The sequence below is a fragment of the Aethalodelphis obliquidens genome, unplaced genomic scaffold (genome assembly GCF_003676395.1).
Source record: "Aethalodelphis obliquidens isolate GAN/ISIS:26980383/991018 unplaced genomic scaffold, ASM367639v1 scaffold25, whole genome shotgun sequence".
Taxonomy (NCBI): domain Eukaryota; kingdom Metazoa; phylum Chordata; class Mammalia; order Artiodactyla; family Delphinidae; genus Aethalodelphis; species Aethalodelphis obliquidens.
Window position 1 is genome coordinate 12,217,807 of NW_020837969.1, and position 25,490 is coordinate 12,243,296.

A 25,490-nucleotide genomic window follows, 5' to 3' on the forward strand; every position below is an offset into this window, starting at 1 on the left:
CTGCTCCGCGGCATGTGGGATCTTCCCAGACCGGGGCACGAACCTGTGTCCTCTGCATCGGCAGGCGGACTCTCAACCACTGCACCACCAGGGAAGCCCAGTGAGAATATGTTATATGTAATATTCAGTAGTTGGCTTTTTTCACTTGATAGTGATATATTAGACATCATTTCCTGTTAGTACATGAGACCAACCTCATTTTTAATGGCTGCATAATCAGCTAAGGAATTTTAAACTGTATATATATATATATGTATATATATATATATATATATATATAGTAATTATATTTAATAATTATAATGTAGTAATTATATTTTGTAAAATATGACATAATTCACACTAAAGAGCTATATCATTTTGACCTTTAAACATTGCTGATTGCATATTTTTAAAGAAAAAATGAAGATATATACTTCAAAGGATTCATTTAATGTAGATAATTAAAATGGCTTTCAGAAATACGTGATGGAAGTCATATTTTTATTGAGCATAAACTCTGAGCCAAGCTACGTGGGTTTCAATGCCAGCTTTCTGGCTCACCTGCTTGTGGCCCTGGGCCACTTGACCTCTTTGCGTCTCCATTTCTTCATCTGTAAAGTGGGGATAGTAACATTACCTACTTCTCAGTGTTTCATGAGAATTAAATCAGTTAGTTAACGTAAATCTCCTGGGATAGTGACTAGGACGAGGTGAGCACTCATGAAGTGCTGCTCTCCCATGGCTGGAACGGGAATGGTCGGCTAACGTGAACTAGAGACCATTTCCAAGACAGAAACTTAAGGCTGTACCCCTATGTTCTCATAACAATTTCTGTGAATCTGTTGATTTTATTATTTACCAATATCCAGAGTTTTTGCTTATTCATTAAAAAAAAAACTCTGCATGAATTTGGCTAAATCCCTCGTGACATGTTTTAATTTTTTACAAGGTACCTAAGGAAGCCTACCAGGTGTAAATCATAATTAATAATACTATTTTGAGTATATTTGTTAAGGGATTTAGTGGAAAGGACATTTATTCAGTTAATAAAGAATTTCATTGCTAATACTGTTGATGTCGTCGGGAAGAATACGTGTGGCCACTAGGAGTTAGCTTGTGAGTATGTTAACGGTTAGCAGAACATTCATTGATTTCACTCAGCAGCCACTACTGCAGTGTCTGCTCCTTCAGCCACCACGCCGAGCACTGGGATAGCAGCACCTCACCGTCGTGTCCGAGCTGGGGAGTCAGCTCATTATCCTTGTTTAAAGGTGAAGAGGTTGAAACTCCACACACGGCTAGCCAGTGTCACAGCTGAGAAGGGTCTGGGATTGGACTCCCACAGCAGGTGTTCCAACCTGTGTCACGTCGTGGGTCCGAGGAACGCCACAGCCCAGCAGCCCACCCTGTAATTTGTTGGGAGGGGATGGTGATGAACTGGTATGAGATGGCGTTTCTGACAGACCTCCTCCTTCTAGATCACATCCTTGGATCTGGTTCTGGGCAGCGAGGCAGGAAGATGCGTGGTCTTGAATTGGCAGGGGGGAGGAGGAGATGCTGCTTCCACCCAGGAAGCCTTACAGGCCGCCCGTTCTTTCAAAAGAAGGCCCAGGCTCCCCGACAGCGAGCTTCACTGGGACAGCATAGTGATCCAGGCGAGCACCATGTGAGTCAGCCTGGTGGGCAGATGGGAGAAGGTCACCTCACTTCTTTTGAATACTTTGTTTCTTTTAAAAAATCAGTGACTTAGCTAACATTTTTTCCCAAAGGATCATTTCCAGAGTTCCAAACATTTCTGTCCATCTGCGACATGACCCTCCTGCCCTGACTAACGAAATGTACTGTTTGGTTGTGACTGTGCAATCCCACGAGAAGACCTGCATCAGAGACGTGAAGCTCACTGCTGGTTTAAAACCCGGTAAACTTGCCTTTTTAAAATTTGAGCCGTGTTGCTCCAACATAAAATAAACATCAGTGATATCAACTTCAGGAAGTTTGTTTAAAAAATGGTTATGATCTAGTGCTCTCTATGCAGTATTAATTGTCAAGATAGCGATTGAATTTCCTGTATTTTTAAAACGCCAACATTCATACTTTTAGGACAGGATGCCAATTTAACTCAGAAAACTCATGTGACTCTTCATGGAACAGAACCGTGTGATGAGTCCTACCCGGCTCTACTCACTGACATTCCTGTTGGAGACCTACATCCCGGGGAGCAGGTGAACTTGGCCAACTGTGATTGGAGAGGAAATCGGTTAGGCTGTAGTGTTAAATATGTAGTGAGTTTTAGTTTTAGAGCATTTTAACAGCATATCCCGAGACTAAAAAAGTGATTCAACTAATGCACGTTTTATTCACATTTCACATATTTAATGTGTAAAATGTCTTCAGTTTTCATACAAGGGATTTTAGAACAAACGATGCTAATGTGGAGAATTCATTGCCTGATAAAATAACTAAATAACACAAAATTTGTAGCTTAGTTAAATAACCTTTCGGTCAACTTTTATTTCCAAGCCAAACACAAAGAATTCTTGGGAAATTGAGAATGGTAATAAAAAAAAGATGGAGTAGTAATGATCCCACTCATGCTGCGACAGGAACAGCTATAAAAAGTGTTCAAGAATTTAGCCAGTTGGTACAGTAAACTCTGAAAGGTGGGAGCATTATCCTAGAATATATATCAGGAGGCAATCTCTGTAATAGTAATTAAACTAAAATACTTTTATTTTGTTGCAGCTGGAAAAAATGTTATATGTTCGCTGTGGAACAGTGGGCTCAAGAATGTTTCTTGTGTATGTTTCTTACCTGATCAATACAACTATTGAAGAAAAAGAAATTGTTTGCAAGTGTCACAAGGTATTTATTTCATAGCTACTTCGAGAAATACCATATTTGGAGTGTTTCCTATTTTGTATTATCTTAGTTAACCTGTAAAATAAACAGCATAGGTGCTTATAGTCCATTACAAGTTTTAATGAAACATCTGTTGATTTTTTTTATCATTTATGTTTATTGTAAATGATGTGATGATATGGTATTCATTGCTCAAACATTAGAAAATTGGCCTATATGGTTTTTTTGTACAGAGAACCAAAAGCTTTAAGATCTCATGCAAAAAAGTCTTGAGACTCTAAACCTATCTGCTTCTTTATAAAATCACACATTAGATAAAATCTGTAAGTTGGCTAATATGAAGAAGATCTTGTGGGAGGGAGGTCTCCCTTTGTGGAATATTTCTTCTGTTAGTAAAAAAGATTCTTTTGAACATCACTTTTTGGTGAGTGCACATTGGTGAGGAAGAAATAAGAAAGCTATCGGGTCCAACAACTCCGGGGCAGCTGCTATTAACTCCTTGATGAATTTCTTATCGGTCTTTTTTGTTTCAAGAGATTGCAGGGGGACATGTTTTTATATAGACTTAACCACATTGTATATAATGCTTGTATCCCCTTTTATTAATGGAAAATGATGATATTTGGTATCTTCTTAGTCCTGGCAGCCTTTTCTTAGGAATGGGGTCCTCAGTCCAGCAGAGGAGAAGCCCTAGGAATTTGGGGGTTTGTAGTTTGGTCACTGCACAGGGCTGGGTCGCAGGCTGTTTTATACGTCACTGGGAAACAAAACCATCCTAAGAGAGTTCAGGAGGATTCCCCAAGTGGCAGGGAGGAAGGCATATAATACACTGTCAAAAATTTCACCAGCCTGATATAATTAAAAGACCCTACTGGTGAACTAGGAGATAAGGGTGCCAGTCTCAGCACTGCCTCCTAAATCCTGAACCCAGGTCAGCCAGGTAACTCCTTTCGACCTCCATCTCCTCATCTAGAAAATAAGAACGTTAAAGTTCTGTGCACATTTAAAGTCCTAAGCCTTGGATGTTGTTTCTACTTCTGATAATGAAGCTGATGGTAGACTTGGAATGTACTTTGAAATAACCGTTTGCTACCTCGGAACTATCCTGAACTCGAGCGAAACCAGTGTGCTGCTACATCTTTAAGCAGTGTTCTCAAGACATGAGATCATCGAGGTACATGCCACTTTTTTAGAGAAGAATGTATTTATTCTTCTATCAGCCAGTACATTACCAAGATGTGCTTGTAAGGGACGCTAATTCTGAGGAATAGAAATAGATATTACACAAGAAAAGAATTAATTGGTCAAATATGTTTGGAAAATACTGGGTTAAAGGGTGTTAAACTGGTATTTTTATTTCAGGACTTAGCACAGCATTTAAATTTGCTAGTGTGTATTGTGAAGCTTCGCAAAAGGCTGTAATGATTATTTTTCAAAATTATTTTACCCGGGAGGGGGAAGGATGAGCTGGGACAAAGTGAGAGAGTGGCATGGACATATATACACTACCAAATGTAAAATAGATGGCTAGTGGGAAGCAGCCGCATAGCACAGGGAGATCAGCTCGGTGCTTGGTGACCACCTAGAGGGGTGGGATAGCTTGATAATAATTGAGAGAGGAAATAATTTGAAGCATATAATAATAATAAAAATGATGTTGGCATTTCACTGAGTGTTTTGTGTGCATTATCTCATTTAATTATCACAACAACCTTGGGAGGACTGAGACTTAAAGAGACCATATACCCTTCCCAAGGTCACATCACTGTGTCCAAGGTCTACATGGCTAGTAAGTACGTATCCAGCCAGGAATAAAGTCCAGATCCATTTGGCCTTACAGCCGGAGTCTTAACCCAATGTGGTCTTTTTTAAAGGTTTCTCACCAACAGTGTGGGTTGTTTTTTAAAAAGATGTAGTAAGCCCACTGTTCGTTCTCTGTTGGTTTTTTTTTAACATCTTTATTGGAGTGTAGTTGCTTACAATGGTGTGTTAGTTTCTGCTTTATAAGCCCACTGGTTTTTGAACAGCCCTGTGCAGAGGAGATGGAGCAGGATGGTTGAGTCCAGGCTCCAGGGTCAGATTTGGTTCAGTTTCTGCCTTTGTCACCTACTAGCTGTGTGACCACTTCATCTTAAAATGGCAGTGATACTGGTGTCTGTTTCCTTGAGTTACTGTGAGCATTTCCTAATATGTGTGCAGTGATTATAATGCTATGTCATATTACATTATTATTATTATTATTATCATTGTTTTAGTTGTCTTGAGTCAAGGTGAGGTGAAGGACTTAGACAAAAAGAAGACCCAGATTCTAGGCTTTGCACCACTAGTTTTGTGGCTTAAGGCCAATCACTTAACCTTCCTTAACTTCTGGTTCTTCTTCTGTAAAATGGTGACAGTGCCTACCCTGCCCACTGTTGCTAGATCCTGAGATAGATAATGTATGAGAAAGTACTTTGCAGTGTGAACTGTTACAAAACCACAGATAATTAGAACTATTAGTCTGCTCTCTGCATAGATTCTTACAAATACTACCTAAGGGAAAGATCCTAGCTTCTTAATTTTTAAATTGGAATTATTTATTGATCAGTAATCGATTGTGTTTTGTATGCCTTCTGTTTTTAAAACTTCATTTGTTGTTAAGATTTAGAAAAGCCATTGATTGTGCCCTTTACATTTCCTTGCAGGATGAAACTGTAACAATAGAAACCGTCTTTCCATTTGACGTTGCAGTTAAATTTGTTTCTACAAAGGTACGTTCCTGTGAAGCATACTGGAAATCATTGAGGTTGTAGAAATTAACAGAAAAGAGAAAATGGATTAACTTACTTCCTGACAGACCTTTGTCTCCATCCGTGACAGTTTGAGCACCTGGAAAGGGTTTATGCCGACATCCCCTTCCTGCTGATGACGGACCTGTTGAGTGCCTCTCCCTGGGCCCTCACCATTGTCTCCAGTGAGCTGCAGCTTGCTCCTTCCATGACACCCGTGGACCAGCTGGAGTCCCAGGTGGACAACGGTGAGAATGTGGACCATCCCCCTTAACTAGCAGGAGACAGTAGTGTGTGTGCGTGTGTAGGCTGGTGGTGTAAGAGTTAGCTTTTTGCTAAGGAAGGGAATTTGAGACTTACACTCACAAAAAGCAGGTACATTTAGAATTAAGTTAGAATTAGCATCATTTACAATTTGCTTGAGTATACCTTATTTTTTAAAAAATCAGATTCTTGATACTGTAAGAAAGTGACTGAAAAATGTAATTGAAGATAAAGTGTTTTTTCATATTTGGAGTTTTTATAGATTGTTTTTTATAATTTTTAATTGATGTTTACTGTTGTTTATAATTTGAAATGGGAAAAGATGTTTACCAAAGAAACTTTGGAAATACAAAATACAAAAAAACTTTGGAAAATACAGAAAAGCAGACAATAAGTTTTCTAAATTATCCAACTGAAAACAGTTTATAGAGGCGATATTACTTTTCTTTTGTATATTTCTCGAGCTGTTAGAGAGAATAAAAATTAGTTTGAATGTTAACCCAAGCAAACTTGTGCTCAACTAGGTTATAAGGGCAGATATTGTGAGGGGAAAAAATCATGATGCATTCTTAAGACCAAATATAAGTGAGCCATTTTATTTGCTCTGTTTAAGTGAGTCATTTCATTTGCTCTGTTTACCTGTCTCCTTGAAAAAGTCATTTAACATCTCTAAGCCTTAGTTTCCAAGTCTCTACAAATAATGTATAATTGATAAAGTATTCTTTTTTGTTGTATTTCTTGGATGTAAAGCTCTCTTTTTATAGATGAAATCACTACATGAGGATTATGAGTCTCTTTCTTGTAGTTGTCTTACGGACTGCAGAGAGTGCCAGTGAATGCTTTTGTCTTCGTTGCCCATCTGTTGGAAATGTTGAAGGTGGAGTAGCAACTGGGCATTATATTATCTCCTGGAAGAGGTAAAATTGTATCAGCCCTACCTTTTCTTCATTATTTGTGTTATTCTAATGCCTTTATTATGTGTCATTGTCATTTATTTATTTATTCATTTATTTATTTTTAATAAATTTATTTATTTATGTTTAGTTTTGGCTGCGTTGGGTCTTCGTTGCTGCACATGGGCTTTCTCTAGTTGCGGCAAGCAGGGGCTACTCTTCGTTGTGGTGCACGGGTTTCTCATCGCGGTGGCTTCTCTTGTTGTGGAGCACAGACTCTAGGCACGCTGGCTTCAGTAGTTGCGGCATGTGCGGTCAGTAGTTGTGGCTCGCGGGCTCTAGAGCACAGGCTCAGTAGTTGTGGCACACGGGCTTAGTTGCTGTGAGGCATGTGGGACATTCCCAGATCAGGGCTCGAACCCGTGTCCCCTGCATTGGCAGGTGGATTCCTAACCACTGCGCCACCAGGGAAGTCCTTCTCATTGTCATTTAATAGTTGAGAGCTTCTGTCAGCCTGGAGAACAAACTAGAAGTCACATGCTGTCATTGACCTTCTGTCAAAAACACAAAGATTTAAAAGGATAAACTTTCGTTTGTGTTTGTTACAATTTGTGAACTATTACAGATGCAATTTTAGCCAAATTAATTCTGATGATAGAACCAACCATTAAAAACATTAGGAGAAACTGCCCTTATTTACAGTGAATAGGATTGTTCGCATAGAAAACCCAAGGGGATCAACAAGTTATTGGAATTATAAAGAGTCTCAGCAAGGTTGCTGGATATAACATCAACATACAAAAATCAGCTGAATTTCTATATATCAGTAATAAACGTCTAGGGAAAATATTTTTTAAATAGGTGTCATTTACATAACAACAAAATGGTAAGATACACAGGAATACATCTAGTAGAAGATGTCACCTTTATGGAGAAAATTATAAAAATTTAAAGCATTAAAGGAAGACCTAAATAAATGGGAGAGATACAAAATAATCTCTGATAGGGTTTGGATAAGATTTAATATTGTAAATTGTTCTATAGATTCAATGCAGTGTCCTTCAGGATCCCAACAGCTTGTTTTGTTTTGTTTTTGTTTTTGTGGAACTTGACACTCTTGATTCTAAAATTTGTATGGAAAGGCAAAGAGGCAGTAATAGTCAAAATATTCCAGAAGAAGTACAACTAGGCAAGGGTACTTGCTCTTCCAGATTCTAAGACTTATTGTAAGTAGTCATCACTATGGTATTGGCTCTGGGAGATGTAAATAAACCAATGGAACAGAAGAGAGAGTCTAGACATAGTTCCACAGATCCACACATGGAAATTACATTTCACAGAGGTAGCATTATAGATCAGTAGGGGAAGGAGGAACTGCTTTATAATTGGTGGTAAAGAGTTGGATATTGACTTGGGAAAAAAATGGGATATCTGCTGTACCACTGTATACTGTATATAAAAATTCCAGGTTTATTAAAGTTTAATAGTAAAAAGCAAAACTTTATTACTTTTAGTAAAAAAATAAGAGAATCATTTTATGACTTTGGCATAGGAAAGAATTTCTTTAAATAAGACCCTAAAAGTACAAGCCACTAAAATGGATAAATATGATTTCTCAAAATTGTTTCTCAGTTCATTAGAAAACAGCATGAAGAAAGTGAAAATACAAACTGGGGGAAGCTATTTGCAACATCTAAAACTGACAAAGGATTCGAATTCAGATCAAGAACTTCTTCAGATCATAAGAAAAACACAAGTCTCTTAACTGAGAGTTGAGAAAAATACTTGAGTAGGCAGTACAGTGATCAGAAGAAGCTGGATGGCCAGTAAACATGGGGGAGAGAAGGTCAGCCTTATAAGTTTATCTGAGATTCAGCTGTACTCCCACTACTTTGAAAAAATAAAAAGGTTAAACAGTGCAAAATTTGTCAAGAGGAGGAGTATAAATTAGAACAATTGCTCTGGAAATATATTTGGCAGTACCAGGTAAATCTGATGGCTATACCCTGCAGTCCTAGAAAAGATTCAAAAACATACACAAAGGGGACATGTCTGAGAATGTTCATAGCGGCACTACTTAGGATAGTTAAAAGTTAGAAAATAAATGTCCACCAACAGGAAATTGGATAAATTGTGGCACATTCATACAGTGGAATATTATATAGCAGTGAAAATGAGGGAACCAGAGCTACACCTATCAGCCTATTAATACTAAATGAAACAAAGCAACTGCAGAATATGAACAAATTGCATATATATAGTATTAGAAAACACGTAAAACATGTTTCTTAGGGCTATACGTATAATTTGGAAAAGCATAAAGAAACACATAGGAATGATAGAAGCCAAATTCAGGCTAGTAGTTACTTCTAGAGTGGAGGTTGGGGGGATGCAAGTGGGAAGGGGTACACAGGAAGATTCAGCTATGTTCTTATGTCCTCTTAGGCCAGGAGGTAGATGCATGGTATTTCATGTGTTATTTTCTTGGCATGGCTCAATTATTTTATAAGTCTTGAAACAGTAATTAAGATAATAAAAATGAGAAAGGAAAAATAGGTAATTTTATTTTTAAAAAATTGACTTGTCTTTCTTCCCCCCCCCCTTGAATTTACCATATTGATGTTTAGTTTAATTCACATGTTTATAGGAATTAAAACAGCATTTTGAAGGTGCTGCTTAATTACTCTGCTGTGTTACTATAAAGACATGTATTTCTTGGGGCTTCCCTGGTGGTGCAGTGGTCGAGAGTCCGCCTGCCGATGCAGGGGACGCGGGTCCGTGCCCCGGTCCGGGAGGATCCCACGTGCCGCGGAGCGGCTGGGCCCGTGAGCCATGGCCGCTGAGCCTGCGCGTCTGGAGCCTGTGCTCCGCAACGGGAGAGGCCACAACAGTGAGAGGCCCGCGTACCGCAAAAAAAAAAAAAAAAAAAAAAAAGACATGTATTTCTCAATGGTGAGAGGTTGGGTGCTTTTGCCCGTCAGTGGTTGGCACTACTGTAATAGTGTCACAGCGGTTCCACCTCTACGTACATGCTCAGCAGTCAGATAGATGCCAGCTGCCCCCGGAGTTCCCACCCTGACTGCACTGCAGGGAAGAATATCTGACAGTCTCATAATGTAACTCACTTCATCTCAGGAATATTGGAATGCCACTGTGTCTACTGATAGTAAAATGTTTTTAGTCTTCAGTTTCTCCTGTGTGCCCACAGTGCAGTTTCAGCAGGGCATGTCCAGTGGTCTGGTGCCCGTCTGGAGATGGTCCTTGGTGTGAGAAGGTGTTTGTGTCATAATGTAAAGCACCGCACTGCTGCTGACATTGAGAACACTTTGCTGCCAAAACACTATGTTACGTGGCGTGCTCGTGTGCCGTTGACTTACATTCTGACGCAACTGCTTACTTCATCACTGGGACCAAACAGCAGCCTTGAGTTACAGCATTTGTTAATCGGAAATCCTCAAAACAAAAATGGGATTGTAAAAGCTCTTCACAAAACTCCTTCCATTAATAAACTTTTAGAAAAGGAATAATTTATATTTCCTTCGTAATTAGTTGGTGAATATACGTGTTCCCTGGTTTTGATTTATTAACTTCTCACATGAAATGTGGATTTAAAAGGTACCTTTTTCTGCTGTAGGACTTCAGCCATGGACGACATCCCTGTCATCAGCACTGTCATCACTCTGCCACACGTGATTGTAGAAAATATCCCTCTCCATGTGAACGCAGGTAACGGCACTCACATTTTATTTGATCAAAAAAATCCAGGAAGAATATTTACTTTATTGAGAGGCCCACGTACCGCAAAAAAAAAAAAAAAAAAAAAAAAAAGAACCCATAAATGGTGAGCTTTTTTTTTTTTTTTTAAACCAAGAGTAACGTGTCATCTTTCTCTGCAGATCTGCCATCATTCGGGCGTGTTAGAGAGTCGTTACCAGTCAAGTATCACCTCCAGAATAAGACTGACTTAGTTCAAGATGTGGAGATTTCTGTGGAGCCCAGTGACGCCTTCATGTTCTCAGGTCTTAAACAGGTACAGGTCATAGCTCTTTGGGTTGTTTATGAAGACACAAAAGTATGGCCAGGAAGTGGAAAGCTGTACATTTTGTGTACAAATGAATTGATAAGGCTGACTGTGGTCCCTGTTGTTTTGATAGTGGGGAATCTTCAGTCACTTTTGAAGGTTAATTACAGCTTGCTATAGAACTGAGTTAAATGGGCAACCCTTTTTGCTTTGAGATCACACATATAGGTTCTTTCTCCGTATAAAACAGGAGTTCACAAATTCTTGGACTACAATAGAATTCCTGAAAATTTAAAAATATCCCTTTTATTACTAATGAGTTTGTGTGTGTGTGTGTGTCTTTTAATTTGAGGCCTTGAGGCATGACCACACAGATCAAAGCTTAATTCCCTTCTGAACTATCAGTACAGTTTTTAAGAGATTTTGATCTTGCATAGAATTTACTTATCTTTGTTTCGTGTAGGCACAATTTTGTATCTATACATAAAAATAAGTGATTAAGATGTTTTGATTCATCTATTCAAATCAGGGGTAGAAAAGTTCATCAGATTTTTGAGTGGGACGTACACTCTCAGGCAAAACCATGTTGCAGTGAGAATACTGTCCTCCTCTTCAAAGTGGCCACAGAGGGGAGCTCCCTGGTGGCCTAGTGGTTAGGATTCTGGGCTTTCTGCCAGGGCCTGGGCTCAATCCCTGGTCAGGGAACTGAGGTCCTGCAAGCTGTGCAGTGTGGCCAAAACAAAAACAAAAACAAAACAAAAAAGAGTGGCAACAGGGACACACCTCAGTGGTCAGTAAGATAAGGATGTAATTAGAGCACAAACTTGTCTTAACACCTAGTAGCATCCGCCCTGACTCACCAGCCATGTCATGGCTGGGCATGTCCTTAGTGCTGTGTTTGCAGTTAAATGAAAGTAGAATTACACATGAAGTATACTGTAAATCTGTACAGTAATTTAAATTTATAGTGTATACCAAATATAATATTAGCTGTAATATGTTGGTTACACACACATGTATTATCTCTGACGCAACACGCACCTACATGTACTCATTTGCAAATGAGTAAGCTTTTCTTGATTGTTTTGATCTCTTTCACCTATTGACTTAAAAATAATTAGATAATGTAAGATACCAAAAACCTTACCTGTTGGTGTTCTTTCCTAAAGTACAAACATCTTTTCTTCCCCTGAAGTTACTTACCTTACCTCAAAGGTAGAGTCCCTAACACAAAACACAGGAAACAATCTGTTTGTCTCATGTTGACATAATGTTTACAAAGATGCTTTTCCGCACGTTATCCCATAGCGCCCTGTGCCGTGCCTATAAAGCCTGCCTGGTCTAAGGCACAGGAAATACTGATCCACCCTGTGGTCCCATTGTTAAGCAGGTACAGGTTGCCTTTTAGATGTTGGTAGAAACTGAGAAATCATGCACATGTTTTTGTTACGTTTGTTAACTGCATGATCCTGACCTCATTAATTCGCTGTATATTTTGGTATCTGTCTGGAAGAAGGGATAGGAGAGCGTGTGAATATTTCACCAGAAAGATTTAGGTGTCCTATCATTTGCTAGTAATGTATGGGTAACGTCGTATAGATATATTTGATATCTATATTTGATCATCTTTCTCTATAACTTTTGTGATTTAGATTCGATTACGTATCCTCCCTGGCACCGAACAGGAAATGTTATATAATTTCTACCCTCTGATGGCCGGGTATCAGCAGCTACCGTCTCTCAACATCAACTTGCTCAGGTTCCCCAACTTCACAAATCAACTGCTCAGGCGTTTTATACCCACCAGGATTTTTGTAAAGGTGAGGCTTAGACATTTTCTGCTTTTTAAATTCACTGTCTTGAAAACAAACAAAAGAAGACGTCTTTTCATGTAAACTTCACTAAGTATTTGGAGACTAGCAGGATAGGACTTTGACTGTTACTGTATAAATTTGGCAATATTGCTATTCATTTCTGTAAAGTTATTATTTTATAGATTTTTTTTAGATTTCTATTTTATAGATATTTCTAGATGTAATTTCAAAGATTTTTATTCCCTTGGGTAAAGGTTTATCTTTCTGGCATCCTTAAACATGGTTTTTCTTTGGCGTTTAGTAAAGTGTATTTCTATTTTTGTTTTTCTTTTTTAAATTTCTTTATTTTAATTTTTTGTTTACTTTTTAAAAGTATGTTTTAAAATTGTAGTTAATTTGTAACTATTTTTTAATCAAAATGGATTAACTTTCTGAATACAGTCCCTGAACTTTTCTGATTCTAACTATGTAATACTACTGGATTTGGGTCTTTTCTGAAAACGATCACCAGTCAGAAACTATACTCTGGTTTAATATTTTGATTTTTTAACAGTGATACGATTCCAGGTTCCTTCAGTAAAGGACCCTGTAGGATTGTCATCGCTTTGCCTCGGGTTAAGCCACTCTTGATGCCTAAATTAAGGCTGTTTCTCCAGATAGTTCTGGTTTCCCTTGGTAACCAGAGATACATGAACATATATGAATCCTGTGTGTTCTCTTTTTTTATTGTTGTTGTTGTTGTGTTTTTTTTAAAATAATTGATAGAGGATCACACTGTTTTTTGTTTTGTTTTGTTTTTTTATTTTTGGCTGCACTGGGTCTTCGCCGCTGTGTGCGGGCTTTCTCTAGTTGTGGCCAGTGGGGGCTACTCTTTGTTGCAGTGCGCGGGCTTCTCATTGCGGTGGCTTCTCTTGTTGTGGAGCATGGGCTCTAGGAGTGTGGGCTTCAGTAGTGTGGCATGCGGGCTCAGTAGTTGTGGCTCGCTGGCTCTAGAGCGCAGACTCAGTAGTTGTGGCTCGCTGGCTCTAGAGCGCAGGCTCAGTAGCTGTGGCGCATGGGCTTAGTTGCTCCGCGCACGTGGGATCTTCCCAGACCAGGGCTCGAACCCGTGTCCCCTGCATTGGCAGGTGGGTTCTTAACCACTGTGCCACCAGGGAAGTCCCTTGTATGTTCTCTTTTTAAGTTTATACCCCCTTTTTGGATGACAAGTTACAATTTCCGTTTTTGTATCTGTCAGGCTTTGGGGAAGCCTTGTTTATATAATCTGGGATTTGGTAAATTGTAAGTTAGCCTGTGTTCATGTATGTGTCATAATCATCCCACCTGTTACCTTTCTAGACTTACACAGTTTTGTTGTGTTTTTCTTTTGCATCTGCAAAACAAATCATTTTTATTAACCCTCTAAGCTTCTATTCTATACCAAACTTTTATTTTTTTATTTTTATATTTTTAACATCTTTATTGGAGTATAATTATTTTACAATGGTGTGTTAGTTTCTGCTTTACAACAATGTGAATCAGCTATACATATACATATATCCACATATCCCCTCCCTCTTGCGTCTCCCTCCCACCCTCCCTATCCCACCCCTCTAGGTGGACACAGAGCACCGAGCTGATCTCCCTGTGCTATGCGGCTGCTTCCCACTAGCTATCTGTTTTACATTTGGTAGTGTATATAAGTCCATGCCGCTCTCTCACTTCGTCCCAGCTTACCCTTCCCCCTCCCCATGTCCTCAAGTCCATTCTCTACGTCTGCGTCTTTATTCCTGTCCTGCCCCTAGGTTCTTCAGAACCTTTTTTTTTTTAGATTCCATATATATGTGTTAGCATACGGTATTTGTTTTTCTCTTTCTGACTTACTTCACTCTGTATGACAGTCTCTAGGTCCATCCACCTCACTACAAATAACTCAATTTCGTTTCTGTTTATGGCTGAGTAATAGTCCATTGTATATATGTGCCACATCTTTATCCATTCATCTGTCGATGGACACTTAGATTGTTTCCATGTCCTGGCTATTGTAAACAGAGCTGCAATGAACATTGTGGCACATGACTCTTTTTGAATGATGGTTTTCACAGGGTATATGCCCAGTAGTGGGATTGCTGGGTCGTATGGTAGCTCTATTTTTAGTTTTTTAAGGAACCTCCATACTGTTCTCCATAGTGGCTGTATCAATTTACATTCCCACCAAGAGTGCAAAAGGGTTCCCTTTTATACCATACTTTTAAATTATCATTTTTTAAATCTCATAATTTTGGATCTCCTGTGTTTAAACAGTGGCCTTTTTGTTTTTTTAAGACTTTTTTTTTTTAGAGCAGTTTCAGGTTCACAGCAAAATTGAGAGGGAGGTACAGAGATTTCCCATATACCGCCCGCCTGCACACAGCAGTGGCTTTTTTTAACATTTCCACCTCATCACACTCTAAAGCCATTTCCCTTGCTGTTCCTCACTGTCATGTCTGAGGTTACCCTGCAGGGGAGAAGTCATGACTGGGTTGGGGAGTGGCAGTGGGATGGGTGGTCTCTGATGTCCTTTTAGCTGTTTGACCCTCCAAAGTTTGCTCTTCCTAAACTCAGAAGTATGGCTTTCATCAGCCTGAAAGTATGTATCGATGTACAGACCTGATCGTATTCTAGCCGAACAAACAGAGCTTGTTTGAGATGTGAGAGTTGGTCATGTTGAGGAACCAGCATTTTGTTCCCATCAATTAATCTCTTTCATTCCTTTCCCTGAAGTGCTCAGAACACCCAAACTAATCCCAGATAAATCTAGTTCCGTCTTCTGATTTTCTTTCACAGTAAACCTCTTCTGGGTGGTGGTGTTTTAAGTCCATAAGGAAAGGTTCCAGAAAAGTAAACATTCATAAGTTTTAACCTAATCAGCACACCCTTTTCTAACTGCCATGATCTCTTCTCTAAATTTAAGAACCATCTTCTAGTAACTTGACTGCTGCTAAAATCATTGACTGCATTATTCAGAGCCAGCTCCTTTATCATCTGGGAAAACTCAATAATTAAAATTGTTTTACCTGTCACACTAAGGGCAGTGAATGAGGATTACCCTTTTTCCACTTCATGAACAATCACTGACTAAAATTTTACATCCCGTCATACCTTTATTAACCTTTAGACCTGTGCTATTCCAGTATGGTAGCCACGAGCACATGTGCCTATTGAGATTCAAATTAATTAAAACTTAATTTAAAGCTTAGTTACCAGTTGCACTAGCCGTATCTCAAGCGCTCAGTAGGCGTGCAGCTAGCAGCACTGATGTGGAGCATTTCCTCTTCGCAGAGAGTCTCGTTGGACAGTGCCGCCTAGAGCAAGCTTGGATCCATATTTTTCTTCCTTCGCAAAATAGATTTGTTTTCTTATTGCATGATAAGAAAACAGATTCATTGTTCTCTGTCCCTGTTTGTAAAGCTGTGTTCGTTAAGGATGTGACCTGGTGGAGCCATTTATTCTGTTTCTACAGCTAAACGTCCTCCGTGAGTCCTACAAATTACATGAAGTGTGAAAGACCAGCGACCTGTTCTTTCGTTCATCCCATTCAGATGCCTGTTGACTCACACACACACGCACACATGCGTACATACGTACATACGTACATAAAGCTGCCCAGCAACAGATCAGAGTGGGGGCGCCCCCTTCGCTGCTCCAGGGAACCCACAGGAATCAGCTGCTTGAAACACAGCAGTGGGCTGTGGTGCTGAGGTTGCAGTGCTAATCTAGTTCATGTCCCAGACACCGTCTCATGCTTTCCCCACAGAGGTCTGCTAACGTACAGCAGTAAAGTAGTCATTTGCAAGAATTTCATTCTTTTAGCTACTCGATGACTCTCTGGGGTGTTGCTGACCTGTCAGAAATTTTACCCTAAAAACAGTCATGATACCTTTTAATCACTCTCAGTTTTTCTTCTTCTGATGTGATGTTTTAAATTTTTTCAATCACTGAACTTCGAGAAAGGGAAATTTTGTTTTTATCTGCTGCTTCAATCCTTGCAATCTTCGTTGTTAATACCCTAGAGTTCATTGTGAATCACTTTTTCTCAAACAGGAGACTGGGAAACCTTGAATCCCAAAGAGCTTGCTGTCAGCTCAGGTTTGTGGCCGGCTTAAAGCTCGGGACACAGGCCGAGCAAGGGAGAGAGGATAGAGCGTTACCGCTTGAGCAGGAATGGTGGCCAGGTTCCCTTTCAGGCGCGGTGCATTGATAGATTGGTGGTAGCTGCCAGAACACCGGGTTAAGAGAAAAGTAGTGACGAGGTAGATTCCGCGGGTGGGTGTGATCGGCTGGTGATGTCTGCCACTGGGCACAGAGGGAGTGTGGCAGCACGGAGGCTGTGCCGTCACCATCCCCGGCTCACGTGAAGAAAGAGGGTGGGGGGAAAGGAGGAAAGCAACACATTTTGTTTGGGTACTTGCACACGTCTATTCTGTTTTCGTGAAACAGTTCCAAGAACTTCAAAATCTCTTCAATTAATAGCGCTACTGTTGCCATTATCATTTTGTAAACCCGTTTTGTTTTCCACTCGGCAGCCCCAGGGCAGACTCATGGACGATGCCTCCATTGCTGCCGCGTGATGTTCAGGACGGGCCTCGGCTGTTCTTACGGAGATGCTGGACAGAAGTGTATACGTTTTCCATGGTGAACTGTAGCTTGATCGTGGTACAAGTTAATCTTTGCTGTTTGTTAATGGATGTTATAGCAACTCTTCAGAGGAACTCATGCTTAAAATATTAGGAAAATCTATCCTCTCTTACAGTTTTCACTAATAAATATTTGAAATCTGTCAGTGTGACGTGAAAGGATGTCAGTCCTTTGTTACTGTTGAAAGTCATTTTATGGGTAGTAACGTCTTTTCAAAGTAAGGGATTTGCACATGCAGTGGCCGAGGAAAGATAAGCATCTGAAATATGACTGGACAAGGGGAACACGCGCCAGTGTCTGCCCCAGGAAAGTTCTGAATCCCTGAGTGTCTCTTTCAGAGTTGGCTAAACCACAGGTAAATCCATCCTCGTGAATCTAGTCTGTGCTCAGGATACATCCACAGGAACCGGAAAGCAGGCACGTGACTGATTAGAACTTCCAGAAAGTTTTAATCAGAGCAATTTAAGATGTCTAAAAAATATCTTTGCTTACCATCAAAACGTGTCAAATAGGTTCAGCTTGCAGCCGAAAGGCGGATCATTTATGAAGCAGGTTTGTATTTATAAGTATGTTAACAAGATTCTGATTCTAAGCATAATTCCCTAAACTAAAAGTTTTTGAGAAAGGTGCAAGGTCTAAATAAGAGATTTTAGTTATGTTGTGCGATTTGAAAAGAACTATTTAAAACTTCTGAAAATTCATGTAAATAAAAATCATATTGTGAAAATCCTCTTTGTTAAAATATCTTAATTTAAAACTACCCCATTTCCCAGAGATTTTTATTGTTTAAAAGTGTAGGAGTTTCAAAAAGGAGAAGAATAATGTGAATAAATGTGTTCTCTTTCAGACATGCTTGTCTGTATCTTTTATTTCTTTTGCGCTTGTTTGATTTCAGCTTCGAGGAGCAGCTTTTACTAAGAACACGGTTGCAGAGGGATGGTGGGGCGCGTAGGACTGGAAATAGAGCCGCCTTCTAGAGCCGGCGCGGCGCATCTGCGGGGACACTGGGGCGGTGACGGGCTGGGAGGACGTGAATTCCCTGTTATCACAGCTTTACAGGTGGAGGCCACAGGAGTTTGTCGGATTGTCTAGGGCCAAATCCCAGCCCCGGTGACGGTTCATGTTGCCCTTTGTTTGTCTCTGTTCTTACCTGTAAGATGTGGATGATGATAATACTATCCCATAGACTTGGTATGAGAATGATAAAAATTAAATACACAAGAGGAACTGTAAACAAAAATTTCATGAAATAATACTTTCTATATGCTCTTATATTTTACATCCTACAAAAATATTCCTGGTTTAACCTGCTGAATTGATTTCATGACTCACTAAGGGGATGTAACCTGATGTTTGAAAAATTCAAAGGTCCATCTCATGCCGTGCTTATGTAATAAAGGTCTCATGTGTTAACACGGCCATCGTCAAACACAGAGTACTCGGTGCGTGTTAGAACGGATGGGTCATTGGCGTCCACTTTAAAATTGTTAGCCTTGATGTCAGTGTGATTTGTGTGAGTGTAAATACACCATATAACAGGTCTGCGCTTTCCCTCAATGGCCTAATCCTTTCTCAACCAGGAATTCTCCCATGTCGTTCATTTTCCTGTGAGTGTATTCTATTCACTTGTTTTTAAATTGCAAGTCTTAATTCAGAAATACATGAAATCATGATCTTCCTGGGTCCCAAAAACAAAACTGTCACAGTATTGCAGGAGCTGTTGACTCACTGAGGTTACAGGTGTCCAGAAGGAACTCGGAGTCTTTCCCTTCCTGCCTCTGTGCACCAGCCACAGTCATCTGTCCCCCATGAGAGGACCCTGTCTTCTGTCTTAGTACCGTGTTGCCATTTGATTCTCAGTATTACTCCTTACCAGTATTATGCACCACTCAGGGGTATAAATTTTTAAATAAAGCATTTAAAATTTGGAATTTGGGGGAGCTGTGTATTAAAGTTTGACCCCTGATTCTTGAAGGTAAGAGCCGGTGGATAATCAATGTTGCGTGTTACCAAGAGGATGAGGATGGTATTGATTTTGGCATAAAATTAATTTTCCAATTTGCTTAATTTTATATATCTGTGATCCTAAAAGTGCAACTTCAACTCAGTTTTCCTCAGAAAGTCTTAGATTCTTTATCCTTGACTTCTTCTTTTTATAAAGAGGCTTTCCAAGCACGGCTCTTACATTGAATTTTTTTTAAATGTCTTCACATTACTTGAAAAAAAAAGATTCTTTATGTTCATTTTCATTCAGTCATTTCTTTTCATGGCCCATTAATAACTCCACCCAGAATATTAAAAGCCTCTTTCTTGATACCGTTCTTAACAATACGTGTTAAGGAATCTGAGCTGTAGGGCTTCCCTGGTGGCACAGTGGTTAAGAATCCACCTGGCAGTCGGAGCCTTTGGTGTGCGACCAAGCTTTGCTCCTTTCCAGTTGCCAGGGCCGTGGGAGGGACGTCATGGCCCCTTACCCCTGCTCTCTCCTTTGTGCCGGCACAAATGCCATGCCATGGCCTTGGCACCGGGGCTGCAAGGGATTGGATTTGGTGCCCTAACGGGGCCCATGCCTTCAGGACAGGGGTCCCCACCCTCAGAAGAGGGAGTGAGACAGGTGGGCTATAAGATGTCAGCAGAGGCAGTAACGCGTGGTGGTTAACGCTGATCTCCCAGGCCCCAGACTTTCTGGTTTTTCCTCTTGCCTCCTGCTCGCTCCGTGAACGCGAACAGTTTATTTAACCTTCCCCCTGTAAAGCAAGGATGCAGATATCCACACCACTGTATTAGTTATCTGTTGCTGAAGAGCGATGCTACTACACACACAGCGGCTTGAAACAACACATATTTACTGTCTGCAGTTTCCGTGGGTCAGGATTCCAGGCACAGCTCAGCCAGGTCGTCAGCAAGACTGAAGTCAATGGGTCTGGCAGGGCTGAGGTCTCATCTGAGACTTGACTGGGGGAGGATCCACTCTCAAGCTCACCGAAGGTGTTAGCGAAATGTGTGACCTTGTGGTCGTAGGACCAAGGGACTCATTTTCTTCTTGGCTGGTGACCAAAGGCCACTTGCTTTCTCAAAGCCAGCCGGGGGGCGGGGGAGAGGCTCCAGCAAGCCAGGCACTGTAATCACACACATGTTATCATGTCCCCTCTGCTGTATTGTAGTGAGTAAACGCAAGTCCCAAGTCCCACCCACCACTCACTCAAAGGTATGGGTGGGGTCATGACACAAAGGCATGAACACAGAAGATGGGGATCCTGGGGTCACCTTTAGAGTGTGTCCACCACAGTGCCTCATAGGGTTCTCGTGAGGAGGCAGTGAGTTGATACACATCAGGCTCTTAGAAGAGGACCCTTTCTCAGGAAGCGCAGTGAGTTGGTTGTGGTGGAGGTGCTGGTGTTACCACCATCAGAAGAAGATGCCTCTAACTTGTACTTGCTCTTGGAAAGTCTTTGAACGGTCTTTAGGGAATCTGGGATGACGGGATTCAATTTAAACAAACAACTGCAATAGTTAATAAATGAAATAATTCCAATAACCACTCTCATTTAATTTCATTTTCTTAGTTGGAGATTGCATGGCGAGTGGGAAATATGCAAGGTTTGGAGTTTGAAAAGCAGTGAATTCATAGGCAGCTTTCTCTGCACTGCACAAATGCTGGCTGTCATCTTCACTTCTTAAACTGGATTTTACAAATTATTGTTTTTTTTATAATTATGAGGTTTAAATATTTAAAAAGTATGTAAGGTAGTATAATTGCCGCTGTTTTATTTTTTTTATTGAGGAGGTATAATTGACATACAACATTATATTAGTTTTCAGGTGTACAACATAATGATACAATATTTGTATATATTGCAAAATGACCACCACAATAAATCTAGTTAACATCCATCACTAAAAAAAGAAAGAAAAAAAGAATCCGCCTGCCAATGCAGGGGACACGGGTTCGAGCCCTGGTCCCAGAAGATCCCACATGCCACAGAGGAACTTACCCGTGCACCACAACTACTGACCCTGCACTCTAGAGCCCGCGAGCCACAACTACTGAAGCCCACCTATCACAACTACTGAAGCCCGTGTGCCTAGAGCCCATGCTCTGCAACAAGAGAAGCCACTGCAATGAGAAGCCCGCACACCACAACGAAGAGTAGCCCCCGCTCACCACAACTAGAGAAAGCCCATGCGTAGCAACAAAGACCCAACGCAGCCAAAAAAAAAAAAAAAAAAAAATTCTGAGCTGTGATTTCCACATTGGCATTGCAGTGAAAGAGGGGGTGCTTTCAAGGACAAAACAAGTGGAAAAGTTAAGGTTACTCTTGTAATGGGGAGGGTCTGTGTAGTCCCAGCACACACCTTACCTCTTGACCTAAAACCCCAGAAAAGGCACTAAAAGTGTCCCAACTCCTAGTGTAAAAAACTACTTGAGATGGGTTGTGTTATTTAACGGTTGAGTGAATAAATAGTAATGACTGTAATTGTCAAGAAGCAGTTAGGTGCAGCAGTAGTGATTAGAGATTGCTGAATGAACACGATACCGAACAGATATGTGCACTTTCTCTTGCTTGTGGATTTGTTCTGAAACATTTCTACCAAGGGCTCCTCAAGCCATCCTGTGGTGAGCCCCATCGCCATCTTCCTTTTATTTTAGCCAACGATGCCATTCTCAGACACAACTACTAAAGAACTGCATACAATTCACCGAATGAGTATGAAATCCCATGTTTTCATGCATGAGAAAAGAAATTTGTAGTTTATATTCAGGTTCTCTTCGAAGGTCAAATTTATGAGAAACTTTCCCTTCCACTCAATTTACTTGTGCCTGAGAACAAAAGAGAAAGTGATCACTGGGCCTTTTGTGTCTGCTTTCTGAAGTGTGTTTTACCAGAGGGGAACATGTAACCAAAGTCAACCCTGCCAGGCACCCCTGCATTTCAGGTGACATATACCATGCAAGTGACAGGTCGAGCCATGTTTTAAATTCTGTTTTCTCCCCAGTCATTGAGAGGATGCAAAACTCACAGCCACCCTGAAGTAGTTTTTCATTTATAGAATACGCCCTTACCCAGAACGTATCAGCCTGCTTGGCATATGAGAACTGGCAAATAATATGTTTATTAGGTTGGTCAGGATTTCTAAACCATGTATATTTCCCAAATGATAATTACTGATATTATTGAGGGCTACAGTGTGCCAGGCAACTTTGTTCTTACCTCATTTAATACTCATAAAAGCCCACCGTGGTGTGGGTACTGTTATTATCCCCATTTTAAAGATGTGGAGACTGAGGCACAGAGAGGTAAGTAACTTGCCCAATGTTCTGGTTATCACTGCAAAACAAATCATCCCAGTACTTGATAGCTTAACGCAACAATTATTTTTTATGGTTTCAGTGGGTCAGGAATTCAGGAAGGGCTTGGCCGGGTAGTTCTGGTTTGCGGTCACTCAGGCAGTTGCTCATCTGACAGTAGCTGGAGTTAGGATAGTGGGGATTGTGAGAACGAGGGAGCTGAAGCAGCATGGGGCTAGCCAGGCATCCCTCCATTTAGTCTCAGGACCTTCCCATGTGGTCTTTGGGCTTCCTCACAGCATGGCGGTCTCAGGGTAGCTGGATGCTTACATGGCAGCACAGAGCTCCAGTGTGGGTGGTCTAGCCAGCAAGGTGGAAGATGCATTGCCGTCTATGACCTGGCCTTGTATATCACATAACATCACTTCAACTATGGTCACAGGCGCATTCACGTTTAAGAGGAGGGAATATAAACCCTACCTCCTGATGGGGAAATGGCCACATCCCAGAAGAACAGGGGGGACAGGAGAGATCATTGCAGCCATCTTTGGAAAATACAATCTGTCCTACCCAATGACACGGCAACTGGTGGAAGAGCTGGGATTCAAATCAACACACTGCCTGCAGAGCCCACGTGCTTAACCACTATGCTACATAGCCACCACTCTAATGTTGCCAGTGTTTGCTCCTAAATAAATGAGTTTGGGCTAAATATGGATTTGATGACTGAGGCGTTATGCCTTCTGTGAATTAAGACCTGTTCTTGGGACTTCCCTGGTGGTCCAGTGGTTAAGACTTCATGCTTCCAGTGCAGGGGACGTGGGTTCAATCCCTGGTCAGGGAACTAAGATCCCACAAGCTGCACGGCGCGGCAGAAAAAAAAAAAGAGGGGAAAAAAGACCTGTTCTTAAGTCTATGGCAATAAAGCTGTTGACAATTAAATTACACATTGAATTCCAAGTGTTTATCGAGCGCCTGCCATGGGCCAGTTTCTGTGCTGGTTTTGCTAAAACATAAAGGAATCCTCTTCCTGAAGATCAGTGGTCCAGCAGGAGACGGTGGCATGCAAACACATTCCACTGCCATGAGATTGCTGCAGTAGAAGTGGGCACAAGACTGGTGAACTGATGGGATGTGTGGGAATTGCTTTAAAATGCTCCAGAAGACAAAAACAAAAAACAAACCAGGTTGGAGAGAAGTGGATGAAACAAGATTTTTTAAATGTTAATCATTGTTAAAAGTGGGTAAAGGGTGCCTGGGGGTTCTACTTTTGGATATGTCTGTAACTTTCCATGATAAAAATAAATAAATAAAAGATACAAGGTAGAAAGGAACCCCAGTGGAGGTGATTATGGGGTTTGAGTGATGAAGCAGCAGAGAGGCATGGCTTCCTCCAGAAGTGACCCTGGAGTTGTTTTCATGATCGTCATGAAATTACTCTGTGTTTTTCTTGTATGGGAATGTGTTTCCATCATCCTTGAACAGATCCTGTTATGCGAGCTGGGTTTGGAGGGCACATAAAATTTGTAAAGTAAACATATCAGGGAAGCGCTTTGCAGGTGATGAAGGGGTGCTGGCTGGCGTCCACACCAGACGGCCCCCAGGCTCACCAAGCGTTCATAGTGTAGACAGACCCGTCCAGCGCTGAGTAAAGCTGGCTCTGCTTTTCCTACCCGAGAGGTTCCTATTCAGTGATAAGAGAATTAGGGGAGGCCTGAGACTCACTTACAACTGAAAGAGTGCTCGCTGCTGTCAGCACCGCCGCTTCTGGAGGGCAGGGCTTTTTCTGTTGGAATTCAAGGATTTTTGAGCGAAGCGCGTCTTCTTGTTAGTTGTCTAATGCTAATTAGAGTATTGAAGAATTGTAGCTTGAGAAACCTTTGACCCTGGGTGATAATCAAAAACCACTGTCTCAGCAAAGGACTGAATCCCAAATGCCAAATTTAACAGGAAACAATGAGAAGCCCTACATTCAAGATGTGTTTGAATATTGAATCTTTTAAACACAGGGTGGGAGGAGCTCTGTGATAGTTCATGCGTTTATCAGAGGTGTGAGTGCTTACCAGTTGCTCAGAGTACGTTTGCAATATTTTCTCTACTTCTAATCGCTACCCTTCATTTTATTTCACTTTTATAGTGAAAATTTTCAAACATACACAAAAGTAGAGACAATAGCACACATTCATGCTTGTACTCAGCTCTGTAGCCATTCATACTTTGCCATCTACCATCTACATGATGTTGCACCCACATCTATTCCCCCCTTAACATAATTTCACCCATAAATAAAAGGACTTTTTATAAACATAACCACAATACCTTATTACATCTCGTAATTACCAGTAATTCCTTCAAGGTTGCCTGATACACGATCTATGTTCAATTTTCCCTGATTGGCTCAGCAGTTTTTTACAGCTGGTTTGTTTGAATCAGCATCAAACAAGGTCCATCATTATATTTAATTATTTCTCAAGTCTTTTTTGAGTTTCATTTAATGTAGAACAGTCCCTTCCTCCTTTCTATCCCTTATCATTGACCTGTTGAAGACATGCAGTCAGCGTCTTGTAAAATATTCCCCATCCTGGTGTTGGCTGACTGCTGCCCCCAGGGTGTCATTTGGCTTGTTTCTCTGTCCCCTGGATTTCCTGTGGACTGTTACAGTTCAAAGCTTGTCTGAGTCCCTTTCTGCCTGCCTCCCCCCTGCTTTTTTTTTTTTTTTTTTTTTTTGTGGTACACGGGCCTCTCACTGCTGTGGCCTCTCCCGTTGCGGAGCACAGGCTCCGGACGCGCAGGCTCAGCGGCCATGGCTCACGGGCCCAGCCGCTCCGCGGCATGTGGGATCCTCCCGGACCGGGGCATGAACCCGTGTCCCCTGCATCGGCAGGCAGACCCTCAACCACTGCGCCACCAGTGTAATAATATAATATATAATATTATATAATA

The 25,490-nt window shown here is 40.9% G+C and overlaps 1 protein-coding gene across 4 annotated transcripts in view; it reads left to right on the top strand.

Annotated features, from left to right (window-relative positions):
- TRAPPC11 (trafficking protein particle complex subunit 11) overlaps positions 1-18,105 on the top strand; it is a 39,974-nt gene extending 21,869 nt beyond the window's left edge. For all 4 annotated transcript variants that reach the window (XM_027122600.1, XM_027122601.1, XM_027122602.1 and 1 more), the window contains 11 exons: positions 1,461-1,648; positions 1,752-1,900; positions 2,083-2,204; positions 2,725-2,844; positions 5,526-5,591; positions 5,701-5,857; positions 6,679-6,790; positions 10,401-10,492; positions 10,663-10,796; positions 12,440-12,607; positions 17,146-18,105. In XM_027122600.1, coding sequence (XP_026978401.1) covers positions 1,461-1,648; positions 1,752-1,900; positions 2,083-2,204; positions 2,725-2,844; positions 5,526-5,591; positions 5,701-5,857; positions 6,679-6,790; positions 10,401-10,492; positions 10,663-10,796; positions 12,440-12,607; positions 17,146-17,190 — 1,353 coding nt within the window. In that variant the 3' untranslated portion in view covers positions 17,191-18,105. The remainder of the gene's footprint in view (positions 1-1,460; positions 1,649-1,751; positions 1,901-2,082; positions 2,205-2,724; positions 2,845-5,525; positions 5,592-5,700; positions 5,858-6,678; positions 6,791-10,400; positions 10,493-10,662; positions 10,797-12,439; positions 12,608-17,145) is intronic.
- The last annotated feature ends 7,385 nt before the right edge of the window (positions 18,106-25,490 follow it).